Source organism: Anguilla anguilla, chromosome 1 (assembly GCF_013347855.1).
Source record: "Anguilla anguilla isolate fAngAng1 chromosome 1, fAngAng1.pri, whole genome shotgun sequence".
NCBI lineage: Eukaryota > Metazoa > Chordata > Actinopteri > Anguilliformes > Anguillidae > Anguilla > Anguilla anguilla.
Window position 1 is genome coordinate 26,021,583 of NC_049201.1, and position 14,467 is coordinate 26,036,049.

General features: G+C 40.5%; 1 protein-coding gene across 1 annotated transcript in view; it reads right to left on the reverse strand.

The window, feature by feature from the left end:
- The window catches only part of kif26ba (kinesin family member 26Ba), a 118,096-nt gene that overhangs the window by 65,978 nt on the left and 37,651 nt on the right, over positions 1–14,467 (reverse strand). The window contains exon 3 of the mRNA XM_035381528.1: positions 5,206–5,790. Coding sequence (XP_035237419.1) covers positions 5,206–5,790 — 585 coding nt within the window. The remainder of the gene's footprint in view (positions 1–5,205; positions 5,791–14,467) is intronic.

Genomic DNA, 14,467 nt, shown 5'->3' on the forward strand with positions numbered 1-14,467 from the left:
ATAGAGAGGGAACGGTGAGTTCTACTGTATGCTTTTTTTTTTTTTTTGCTTTATGTGTGCATGTGAATACAGGTGGGATACAGATGGAAAAAGTCAGATATCCAGATAGCTTAGGTCTGAAAACCCTAGCAATGGGGAAAAAGGGGTAAAAGCATAGTTGTACATCACTGAAATATATGGAGAAACAGGTACTGTACAGCGAAGACGTATTGCATTATAAATATTGCAATATAAATAGAACAGCGATAGAAATGCACCTCTTTGATTGACTATGAGCTCAAGTGAGGCCACAGAAGCCGAGAGGAGAAACAAGTGGCTGGAAGCTATTGACATAATATATACCAATGCAATGGTTCAAGTTATCTGCTCTGCTGAAAATTCCAGTTTAAATCAGCCTAAAGTGGTCATGCTGGATTAAGCTGTATTTTTAATACTTTTAGCTGGTCAACCAGCTATCCACCAGCTGACCAGCCTACATGTCAGTTTGACCACCAAATTGCTCTGCCAGTTTAACCAATTTTTATTAACCACAGACCAGCTATGATCAGCTGGAAGCGTCAAAAACACATTAGTATCCCAGCTGGTCTTAGCTGGAACTTTCAGCAGAGTATGCTATTTAACCCTTGTTTGATTTCCTGCTAATCATACAGCAATCCTAGCCAGGTTATAACAATCTTTATGCTGAGTGCACCCCTCGGTGTGGGAACATTGTATGATAGCCACTGCCTTAACATAGTTATTTTATAATATTTTCAAATAAAAAAATCATGCATAGTATGCCTTTAAAAATGGTATTTCGCTGAGCCACTGACCTTTCCTGTCAAAGTGCTTCTATACCACCCTGAAAAACTAAAATGCTACTGATGAATACCAAATCGATTATTTTGTTAAAACATTTCTCTGTTGAATTTAATGAAGCCATCTTTTGTTGCTAGGGGAACGGCATGATGCTTGATGTCAGACATACTTTTTCCGTATATTAACCAATGTCCATTTTAGCCAACTACTCTATGCTGTATTCTTAGCAGAGTGCTATAGAATCCATAATTTATAGTTTGAGGTTAAATGTAGTTTAGTGTGCAAAGGGAAATGGACTATAAAATGAACTGATCGCTGAATGGCACAACACACTTGTCAGTCATAGGTGGAGGGTAAAACGAAGAACTATTTAACCTCGGAGAGTGAATTTATGATGGGCCTATAAACCATATACAGTATACTTACTAGGATGAGATATTTTATGACTAGGCATTTAGTGAAACATATCTGACAACATAAACAGCGATGACATAGCCAACTCAGTTCCTTTTAAATTGGACAAGCAACAATCTATAACCCCTCCTCCCTCCACATTTTCCAGCACCCCCATTGTGGAGTGTGTCACATAGAAAACTTTAAATTACAGCCACATTTAATGAGACCAAAGTCACTTGGTTTCTTTGCTCAGAATCGGTTGTTGATCTTAATGCAAAAACAAGAGCTAGGAGACTGTGGTACGCCAGACACCGAGATTAAGGACCACTAGTCTATTTTATGTCTAATTCCCAATACTCTCACTAATACAAAGACAACATAAGCCAGCACAGGACCACTTTTGTTTATGAAATCTAAAATGAATACATTCATAGATGAAATTTAATTAGTTGATTAGCTAAGTTGCTAACAAGTGATACTCAGAGCCCTATGGAAGCTGACTAGCTACAACTATCCATGATACCTTGAAGACTGCTAACATTGCAGTTGTTTCTGTGTCCTTAGCTTATCATTAAAAAAAGAGGAAAATAGCAATGCTTGGCTCTGAAACAATCCATGAAACAACGAAAAATTCCCTTGGAAATTGAGTAAGAATGTGGTAATTAAACTGCTAACCCGCTTTGGTTAACTAGCTTAATACATTGTAAAAGTGAGTCTTACAAAACAAAAGCATAATAGGTGGGATCCCACGGCTGTTGTTCATTACTTGCTTGAATCCTTGTTTGATGATTAACAGGACTGAAAGATAACAATATATCAGAAGAAAACTGCCCAAAGCCTAATGAAATCAATCCAAGTTACCAGACACTATTGTGCCTGTTCAATTTCATGAGCCGCTTGAGCTGTCAGCACTTTTAGTAGCATTTCATTAGTCTTTACTCGGCCGTTGTGCTTGAGGAACCAATGAAATGCCTCCAAAGGTGAAAAAATGTCCTGCCTCAAGCAACTCCCGAAAATGAATGGGGCCATTATGCGCTCATCTGAATTCAGTTTTAAATATTTTTTATCTTTGGCCTCAAGCCATCACATGAGCTGTATGACACATGCAGCCTCCAAGATCAAATCGTAAATGGAGAAGACCAGTTTGAATTGAAAGTCAGTCTAAGAAATTGTGGCCAATATTGTAGTATTGTTGAGATCCTTCACACTGTCAGTGAATTGTCCAGTGTTATTTCACTGGAGTGGGGTCCACAATAGGCTGTGATGCTTTTGTGGCCTTTAAACCACTGCAAGTGTCATAAAAAAAATTACAGACAATTCTCAAAGCAGCCTCAATGGGTGGAAAGCATATGAAACTTAACTACCAGGGAAATAGTGACACAGTGTGCTGTCTGCCTAATGCACATTTAATTTGTGTTATCTACATAAATTTTGGTGCCAAATGACACATTTTATGCAAATGAGCTCGATACAGGGAGTGTCTGATTTACAAAGATGATCGCAAATTACCATTCATTATCAACCATATATTTTTTAAATGACTTAAGACCTGGCAGCAGTGCAGCATGGCCTATTCAATATGTGTAAATTTGTTAAACCTACTGCATCTGTCACAGTTGAAAGAGGAAGAATTCGGTGATCACCTCACATCGCTAACACCAAGCCATTCCAATGCTAAAATAGTTTGATTACAACGATGACAATGCACCTGCCCCCTGTACTTTGTTTTCTGTTTTAATTTAAGAAGGCTATTTTATTGTTGAGAAACAAATATTTAGATCTCGGCTTCTCCTATATGCCTTGCAGCCATGTTACTTAAATATCATTCATTTTGCATGGTCCAATTCTAATAATGCGACAGTAAGCTGTTTCATCACATATTGAAGAGGTCTATTTGCTGGTCATTCAACTAATCTTTGGGCAGGACTTGTGGTGCAGTCCATGGAGCGGCTGGTCTTCATGCCCACGTGTGCCGCCTCATCTGGGGCTTCATCCCTGCCATGGCACCTTCTGACCTGTCATCCTTTCTCTATCTGTAACCCTTTCTGTCTGGATAAAGCAACAAAGGACACCCTATGTGCTCACCTTTTAAAAAAATATGTTACGCTTGTGAGCTTTTCCCCCCTAAGACTCATCTGTAGTAAAAGATCAGTAGAAATTGTGGGCTATAGCCAACATAACCGTACACAATTGGATTCAGAGCATTTGACGGCTCCCTTACAGGTTGCCTGAGAGCCGGTGGCAATGGAAATCTCCAAGGAGCTAAATCAGATTGGTGCTTACTGTACGCCATTGTAAATTAGGTCATTAGGCATAGGCTATGTGAAACATACCCACAGCAAAACCAGACAACAATGCTTGTAACATGGTGTAATTTAATTTGCTTAGCGTCAGTGACTCAATGGTGTCAATACAATACACTTACAAATCATAGATTACATTACATTATCCTCAAGACTCTCCTCAGTTCAGCTCCCCTTCCTGATTTGATACAAGAATTCAATTGAAGAGCACTTTTCTTTGGTCTTTGGAATATTTCATCTTTTTTTTAACTTGTACTGTATTGCAGTATTGGCATTATTTGCCATATCGTCACATACAATGGAAACATCTTTCCGTTGTAATTAAATTTCTTGAATTTAGTCTTGACTATTTTGCATTGATCTCCAGGAAAAAGCTTGAAGTTTCTCTTCCTCCCTGACCTTGTGTCCATGTGTTTTCACAGTTATTGGTCTTGTACATTTGTAGCCACGCTAACCAGACTCACTAATTATTTTGGCATAGTCTCTTACTTCCTTGATTTGCATTAAAACTTTAGTGAATCAGTATTTAATATGGTACTGGTAGCATTCACAGTGCTTGCGCAATAAGCAGCATGAACTGTGCTCTGAATCTTTTTGAGGATCTACTGTACCTCCAAATGTTTTTTGTAGGTAGTTAAACATTGACAGATTAATTGATAACAAAATCACTAAATGCAGCCTGAAGCCACACAATTAATAATTACACTGCTTAACATTGCTTTACAGACCGTATAGCCAGCTGAATTTCAATTATCAACCAGCTAATCCTGAAATCAGTGGTATCCCCAAATCACACCAGGACATACACTGATGGCACTGATTTACATTCAAAGGTCAGGAGTGAAATACATGTGTAAGAGTTCAGTGATTACATTCACTGATTCAAGGTCAGTCGTGGCATACACAGAGATACTGTATCTTTGAGTAAGAAAGCATGTTTTGGGCCATTGACTTTCTCTGTACAACTACATGGTCATGTTGTAATTGCATTATACCTGCCAGCTTGTAATTTGTTGGAAAATGTTTCCGGAGGTACTCTAGAAGTCTTTCTTTGCCGTGTCACACTATACATATACATTACATTTTTTTCACTTTGAGACAGAGTGACGTGTTAACCCTCTTATAAAACATCAGAAGCAAAATCTGTTCAGATCATCAGATCATTTTGCGCTAGATGTGCAAATCCCAACAAGTACTCTAAGCTCACTGGAATGTGTAACAGCAGAAGAAGAGTAGCAGCATGCACGTCATGCTATGTAGTCGATTAAAAGCCTACTTGTGTAGAACTATGGCTGGCTGGAACAGTAACTACGTCCAGATTGTGTCTTCCGTCTACACAGAGTTTCCACTGTGGTTAACAGCTTGCCAGCACATGTAGCTGGGCAGACACTTGCTCAAGACATGGCTTTATGCAGAGCTGAATAGTTTATGAAGTAGGCAAAATAATCAGACCTAGATGGGCTAGATAGCTTGTTCCTGGCAAATATTTGAATTCTGTTATGTTCCTTAATATGTATGCCTCCCATACACTGCACAAGTTTCAAACAAGTAAAGTGAAAAACCTTATCACATTTAACCACCAATCAAGCTAAAACTGTAATGACTTCACTGCGACATTGAAAATTTGTCTGTGATAGCACAATTACAGGAAATATCATGTAGTGTATGGCAGGCCTCAATAATGAAAATCAGGGTGGCTAGCACATACCTGATAGGGGTAGAGGGTGACCCCATTGGCGCGGGACATGGACCAGGTGCCGTCCACGTACTGATGGGCCTGCAGGGCCGTGGAGCTCAGGATGTTCCCGTTGCCATTGGCAACGCTGGGGCTGACGGGCGGGTGGGTGGGCAGCTGAGCGCCGGGCTTGCTGGCGTGACCGGGGGACCCGTTCTTCTTCTCCACCCCGTTGCCCACGCCGAGGCTGTTGGGCTTGGAGCCGTGCTTCGGGTAGCCTGCGTAGAAGCTGGTGGTGGTGGTGTTGGTGGCGGGGGTGGTGGAGGAGGAGCTGGAGGTGTGGTAGGCCGAGGGGAGGTAGGCCCAGTCCCGGGGCGGGCCCTGCTGGGCGCCGCGGGAGCCCACGAGGCCGGGCAGGCTGGCGAGGGCAAGGGGCGGGGGCGAGCTGGGCGACGCCTCGCCCTGTTCCAGGGTCAGGACCATGTGGATGGCCTCCTGTTTCAGCTGGTTGAGGTGGGTGGCGCAGACATCGCAGCGGCTGTCGCGCTCGTTCCAGGCCTTGCGCGTGCTGTTGGGGACCTGGAGCTTGTCCTGGAGCAGCACTGGGAACGAGGGGTCCTGGAGGGGAGCAGATGCACAAGAGTGTTAAGACAGGAAGTTTGCTGTGATGTCACAGACCTCTGTTGTTACTGCCAGCTATGTGTGTTTGGTGAAGCTATGTAAATCTGCATTGGTAAGGTAATGGTTGTGGAAATAATATCCTCTTAGGATATTCAAGTAATCAAAGTAATCATATCTAGAGATCTAAATAGCACACTGTTTAGCTCATTAATAATTCATGTAAAATGCAAGGAGATAGGGTTCAACCGTTCAAGCGAAAATACTTTGTTCTTGAAATGAAGACTGTGAGTCACTGCTGGCACATACAGTAGCTGGACCCATTTTCAGGTTTTTGAATCCTCACACTTTCGGATGTATCAGTACCTCAACTGAAAGGATATTATGACAGTATGATGAATTTATTTCGATCTGTTATTCACAAAGTGCCTGGAAACTGCTGAATAAAAGAAACTGGTGATCTACTGAACCTGTCGGCCTCAGGTGCAACACATCAGAGACTAGGGAGGAGACAAAGGAAGAGCCTTCAGGCTGGCACTCCCACTTGAGATACGCCGGAACGTTCTTTAGACCGCGAGGGACAGGACTGCAGCTGGCACAGTGGAATGAGAGCCACTTGTGACAGGTGAACTACTGAGCCAGAGAGTTTGCTGTCTTTAAAAAATACTTTACCATACAGTACAGTTCATGAGCGCAAACATATTATCTTATGTCCCCATTGGAATGTTCAAATTCCGTACAGTCTTCTATGCTACTGCAGTGAGCTCTAATGGTGCGGGAACTGGACTTGTTTCTCACGGGCTATGGGTTCGATTTGACAGCTGGGGACTGTTGTGCCCATGAAATAGGTACTTAGCCAGAATTGCTTTAGTAAAATATTCACATGCACCCAAAAATGTATTTTATGCAAAACAAAAAATGTTATCCGTGTAAGTCAATCTGAAAAGCCATTTGCTAAATGTGAATGTTCTAGGTTTCCCTCATATAATTTCTACATATATTTTCTGCTTTTCAGATGAGTGACTCAGGTTTCACCGAAGCATGCAATAGCCATTACCCATATTTTGTGCATAATCTCACTCTTACTGGGAGAAATCCATGTGCCTAGGCTTTTAAGTTCTTAAAACACAGCCATACAAACACAAAAATTTGGTATTTTCATAAATATCAATGTTATGAATAAATAATACATTTTACCTTCTAAAAATTAATTGAATTTAATTTTTTTTTTTTATGTTGCTCTCTGGTACCTAAGGATTGTGCACATTTTGTAGTGCAATTATTCAAGCTAATTAATGGGTCCCTCACATTGAAAGGCAGTTGCCATTTCACCTTCAGGGGGCTGGGGAAAGGACTTTGCCTGGATTCACTCAAAACACCCAAGAGATGGAGAAACACTGAGAGGAAAGCACAATTAAAAAACAACTTGTGCACCAATTAACCCAAAGCCAGAGGACTACACCCTGTCTTTGCTAATACTGCAGGAAAAAGCTGATGCGGGGCAATGCTTCTCTTTAATGGCAATGTCATGGGAATATTTGTCTTCCCCTAGCAAATCCCCCACAGTGTACAAGTCTCTCAGCATCCCCGCTACTGTAACATGTTGGAAAAATGTCTAATGAATATATATACAGTAAGTTCCATAATGTTTGGGACAAAGACATATTTGTTCTTGATTTGGCTCTGTACTCCATAATTTTAGATTTGTAATCAAACAATTCACATGTGGTTAAACTGCACATTCTCTGCTTTAATCGAAGGGTATTTTTATTTTTGGTTACTCCGTGTAGAGATTACTGTGCTTTTTATACACAGTCCTCCATTTCAGAGCACCATAATACCTGGGACAAGTGAATGTCATGTAAATGAAAGTAGTCATGTTTACTTTCACATCCTTTGCATACAATGACTGTTTGAGGTCTGCGACTCATAGACATCACCAGGTGCTGAATATCTTTGTTGATACTCTGCCAGGCCTGTACTTAACACCCGAACAACCATGTTTCATAGATGAGGGGGGATGCTTTTGGATCTTCGGCAGTTCCTCTTGGCTTCCACTTTGCTTTTGCCGTCACTCTGATACAAGTCAATCTTGGTCTCATCTGTCTAGAAGACCCATTTCCAAAATTCTGCAGGTTCTTTTAGGTACTTTTTAGCAAGCTGTAACCTGGCCATCCTGTTTTTGTGGCTAACTAGTGGCTTGCATCTTGTAATATAACCTTTGTTGTTCTGTTCCTAAAGTCTTCTGTGGACAGTTAGTCACTGACACTTCCACACCTGCCCCCTGAAGAGTGTTTCTGACCTGTCAAACAGGGGTTTGGGGTTTTTGTTTGCTGAGTGATACACTAACTGTAGAGGTCTTCCTTGGCGTAGCAGGCCCTTTTCAATTACTGAGATCACCAGGGCTCTCTTGCTTCTTAATGATGTTCCAAACAGTTCATTTTGGTAAGCATGAGGTTTGGCTCAAACTATTTTTTTCTTATTTCTCTGCCTTATAATAGCTTCCTTGATTTTCATTGGCACAACTCTGTTCCTCATGTTGACAAATGCCAATTACAGACTGCAAATGCGATCAAAAGCCTAGAATCAAGCCTAGATACTGAAAGCTCTTTTAAACCTGCACTAAGGAAGCAAATGAACACACATGACTGATCAGAAACACCTGTGAGGCCATCTGTGCCAAACATTATGGAGCCCTGAAAGAGAGGGTACTATGTAAAAAGGGCACTGTAATTTCTACAAGGTGAAACCAAAATGTAGCCTCTACTAGAAGCTGAGAATCTGCACTTTAACCGCAATTGTTTGATTACAAATATAAAATTGTGGAGTACAGAGCCAAATCAAGAAAAAAATGTATTTGTCCCAAACATTATGGATTATATTATTATGGTAGATTTTCTTCCAAGGATACCGCAAAAGCCCTTTGCAGTAAGTTCAAAAGTATGCGCCCATACAGTACATCTGCTGATATGGAACTCAACATATTATACTACGAAAGATTATACTGCAAGAGTCAATTCAGTCAAAATAGTAAGAGGCTTGCTTGGTACTATAAAGCAGATAACATTTGCTCTGTGCTGTACTCGTTTATTCAGTTTTGGCAAAAATGAGAATTGATCGATAGGAATAGCACTCCTTGACAGAAATGGGATGGGGGTTTACCGCACAGTGAGCATTTCACAGTATTTTCCCTCATCGAATGGGTAGATTTAATGCATGGTGGGGCAGCGGCGAGAGCCTCCAACCAAAAACAACACCGCCTCTGGCTGCTGCTTTGATCCGCACCGAGAAGCAGCACAGAAACGAATCAGTGATGCGCAGAAGAACTGACACACACACACACACACACACACACACACACAGATACAAACACGAACACAACACACACAGAGCCACATGCACACATGCAGATATACACACACATACACACACATGCACACGAGTGCTCACATGCGCATACAGAAACATGCTTTCACACACAGAAAAATACATGAATGCATATATACACATACACACATAAATGCATACGCATTTATTCACAACTGCAGATAAAATAGGAAGCTGAAAAAGGAGCTGAATGCCCAGTGAAATCTGAAATCACAAGCTGCCAGGAGTGCATTAAATATGATTTTGAATTACTGTCACATGGCTGCATTTTAGGGATCCCAGTTTGAGCTTTTGCAAGCTTTTAGGCCTTGCGTTTGACATAAGCTGAAGTACTCTCATTGCATACTTATGTGATTACAAGCAACTGAGCTGGAAAATAACCATGACTACAGCAAGTCATAAGGACACTGACTGGAGACACACCTTTTCAGATTTTACCTTAGTTTCAAGAATCTTGCACTGAGCAACAGATCACTCCAATATGTATGTGAAATTTGATATTATATAGCATTCATTTCAGTGTTAGTCATCACCCTGACTATGGAATATGATGGTACAGTACATGATATGGCACACTGTATTGAACATACTACTGCCTATATACTGCAAATTGGTGATTGCCTCCTTAAACTAAAATGGATACGTAGCTCTTAAAGACAGCTGTTGGCCATGTTGCGTTTAATTCTTCCCTCTTGGTTCCTATGTATTGTATTCCTGACTGTGATTTTTGTTAGTACTGTGATATATTGGCATCATACCAGATTATGTATATGACTGGGTAGGAGAGTCTTGAAAAGAAATTAAGAAAACATTAATAAGTCATTATTTAAAATTGTAAAATTGACCCCCCAATTCTTGCCTGGGTTTGGGGTGTAGCCTGTAACCACACAGGTAATCAATGCTCCTCCCCAAGTCAAACAGAAGTATGTCTGTTCAAACTTTAAAAAACGTACATTCCTGCTGTCGCTGTGAATTTGTGACTGGGACTTTTCTTAATCCGCCACTTACAGACCAATTGGCTATGCCTGTTAAAGCGCAGCTCATCATCTCCCTTTCCTTTACTCAGTCCCAGAAACCATGACGAGCTGAGGACAGAACTTCAGGGTGTTCCAACATATCCTTTCGAAGGGAGAAAGCACAAAGTACTGAAAACAGGGGTGCCAATCATTTTCCATCCATCTTCTTGGGAAATAAAATTATTGCTTTTTTCAAAAGTTTTACTCTGAACAACTGTATTAGTACATATAGAAAGAATCTCATTCATTTGGAGTTTGTAAAGTTGAGATATATGGGGCTGTCATCTGGATGCTGTTAATGCTAAAAAGTAATAATAAAAACCCTTTGGGTGATCCGGTGCGGAAGACTCCACACACTGTCCTTCCCTGTCTGTTCTCATTAGGAAGCAATATAATACGAGGGAGGGGATAGACTGCAATCACAGAAAAAATGTACCCGTCAGATTTAATGATCAAACTGCTTCAATCAAGATCATATGACTTCATCACAGATTGAAACAGATGAAACCACTGGCAAACAATCATGCAAAAAAAAAAAAACCTCCCTCGTTTGAATTGAACTTAATTTACTTCAATGTAAAATTCTGTCGTGTTCTTGGGCTTGTCCCTGGTTACCCTTTTGTACAAAGTATACTCTACCCGTCTACAAGCAGATAATGATTGCAGACTAGAGCACTAGGAATTTGTTTTACAGACAAAAAAAAATCCTTTCGTGTTCTCAAAGTTCCTCTAACTATGAACTGAGCAAAAGAAAATTACTTATGGTGGATTCTGGAATGTCAATATAAATATTTACTTTAAAAAACAGTGTTTCAACAATCTGGAACAACCGCATCGGAGATTCATTTAGTGACCTAGGCTTTATTTTTTTACTTGGCCTAGGCATTGTTATGAAGTCACAGGAAACGAATGAATGCCCTGCCCATAATTATTCCATGTCAGCAGATCAACTGAAAAACTTTTTTGTTGTTCTTTTATTCATGATGAATGTTCCTTCAGTTCTCCTCTCAGGTAACACTTGATACGGATACTTGAATAATTCAGAGGGCATTTATAGTCTGTGTCTCTACAGGCAATACTCACAGTCTCATCTTACTGCCAATAAACCAGAGGGGTGTTTCGGTGTAATATCTATACTGGAATTTAGTAGACGCTTTCATCCAGGGTGACTTACAATTCAAACACAACTCAGGGAAGTGCAGTAGTTCCCAAGAGGGAGAAAGTACAATTCAAAGAGACACAGCAAATGCAAGAAGTGCAGCCTTGATTGACAACTTGTCAACTACCCTTTTAAACATTCAACTAAGTTACATGGACAAGAACAAATCTACCCCAATGAGCATTAAATTCCATCAAATTAGCAACAGCAAAGAATCACAGATGTACACAAAGTTACACAAAATAAGTGACACCTAATCAGGCGTCAGTGCTGGTAAAATTGCTGAACAGGGTCAGGGTGGAGGAGCCAAGGTGAGTCTGAAGAGGTGAGTCTTCAGTGTGCATCAGAAGATGCCCAATAACTCAGCTGTTTTGACTGTTGTAGGAACCTCAACCGACCACAGGCTTGGAGGAGCCAGACATCTGATTATCTGAAGGTACAAAGGGGCGGTCCCCCTTGTTGCCCAGTAGACCAGCACCAAGGTTTTAAATTTGATGCGAGTAACGATGGGTAGCCAGTGGAGGACAATGAGGAAGGGGGTGATGTAGGAGTGTTCTGGGAGGCTGTAGAAAGGAGCCTGAACCAGAAGATGGTAAGGAATGGGAAGATTCTCCTGACTTGGAAGAAGAATCTGCACACCCAACTGTCAAAAAAAGATTTTTGTGATGTTGTAAATTTGTCATCTAGCAGCACTCCAAGCATTGCGTTGAAAGAAAGAGAATGGTGTTGCTCAGAGTGAGAAAGATGTCAGGTAGAGGAGAACACATAGCAGGGGTGTTAGCGTGTCTTTGTCTTTGCCAGGTTCAGCTTTAGGTGGTGATTTTACATCCAACTCAAGATGTCACTTTAGTACTTTAGATTGTTTTGTACAAATTTGCCCACTGTGACATTAACTCTTAAAGCAGATCTACCCTGGCTTAACTTAACAAACTGAACTGGTACAGTTCATACAAGCGCCCTTTTAAGTACAGGTTCCAGAATGATTGCAATACATAGCCTTAGACTCTCCTTTCCTGATAATGTTCTGATGTTTTTTAGATAAATCTTGTCAGCTCAATAGATATGGAGACTCATGGTGAAATTGGTGGCTCTATGCCTTATTGCTGTAGGGATAGCATAGTAACCAGGAAACAAGTATTTCATAATGCTTGCAATTAATTGCGTAATCCTCTTAATTGAATCAGTTAACGGATTCACATACTGTCTAATCTCTTGAGAGATGTCAGAATTGCATGTGAAAAGACATTTACAAATTCAGTTTGATTAGCTGTTGACTTTCCATTTTGGTGAAATGTAGGCAATTTAGGCCTTGGATTTGGGATGTGAAATTTTGGGAAACATGTAGACTTTCAAAACTTAAAAACAGATCAAGAGAATTTACTTAATTGTTCACTGTCAAGTGATTTGCATGTACAGCATTTGTGTGTTCGTGCATGCTTCCCAAGTTCCTCTGTATTGTTGTAAATGAAACTGTGTATACACAGAGGTGTGTGTGTATGTGTGTAGGCATGCATGTACGTGTGTGCGCGTGTGTGTGTGTGTGTGTGTGTGTGTGTGTGTGTGTGTGTGCGCACGTGTGTATATAAAACACAAGGGCATTTTAAAATGCTCTTAATTTCATACTTTTTTCCCAAACAATGCACATTGTTTCCCCAAGGTATTAACAGACGTATTCACAACTGCCTCGACAAACATCAGAGAAAAATCAATAAAGCCTCAGACTCAGCAGGGCTGTAACATGCGAACATATTGTCACATTGGCCATTTTAAAATGTACTGTGCGGATATAAAAAATATTCCTGTCGCACCCGTGTGACTAGTTTTGTGGTTCATCATTATTAATGTTAAATCTACAGGACTTCAGACAGAATTTCAATGTGATTTCTCTCCCAAGACAGGCAATTGCCTGCATTATGGGAGATGTATTTCCAGTTGTCAGTATCACATTGTAACATGACCTATGCCTTGCAATACTTTAGAACTCTAATTCTTGCCTTACCGTGCAAGAGATAGCAGCTTTTGAGCAGTCTTACTATCACTAGGTAATTTCGTGAACCATTGTACTTGATATTCTCCCTTTCTGTTCATATAGCCCTCTCTATAAAAAAAGTTTATGGTTAAAGTGCACATTCTAAGTTTTTAAATGTATTTTTATACACTTTGATTTCCCCATGAAACAAATGTTCAATTGCATTTAGATTGACTGAAAGACTTGGCCTGTCTAAATTTTCCAGTTTTTCGCTTTGAAAAAACTCCTTTTAACTCCGTCTTGCTGTAGGATGAAGCATCATTAAATGAGTTTGGAGGCATTTGCTTAACTTGAGCAGATCAGATGCCTCTGTGCACTTCAGAATGCATTCTGCTGCTGCTATCAGCAGTTACATCATCAATGAAGATGTAACAATGTATAACTGTACACAGGAAATTGTTCTGGCTCCCTGACCGCGGGACTGACCCTCCTCTGAGTTAGACTCACAATTAACATCTCTGGTCAACCAAGGCAAAATGACGTGCCTATCCCCTTCCTCCTGCGACCCTGCAATAAACTTACTGCTTGATCAGTTAGGCACTAGCTTGGGGCAGGAACTTCCCCTTTGAGGAGAAAATAGGGAGCCCAATTTAACACGCTTAAACATTACAGCACTAATAAATAGTTTATTTATCAGTGTTTGATCGACAGCTCCAATACCATGAGCCAATCAAATGTTTGTGTACCCAAAATAATCTAAAAATCAGGTTCCAGGAAATACACGTCCGTTGCGTCAGTGACTTTGTGAGCATAAAAACTGACCCAAACCTTAACAACTTTGCTCTGAGGGTAAAGACACTTGTCTACCCAATCAGATATACAGTACTCCTTTCCCAACATGCATCTTGTCTGATCATTGAGACAGAGTTGGTCTGCTACCATCTGTAAAATAAACCAAGCTGGTTTATTTGCCATCAACAGCTGTTTTGAGGAACAAGTATCTCCAGAATTTTCCTCCAATATCTCCTTTGCCGGCAGACCCAAGTGGAAGATCTGTGCATCTGTCCAAGTCACGTTTTATTTAACACTAACATCACACAATAGGACATTGTGAAACTTGTAATACCTAATTAGGTGATTTTATAG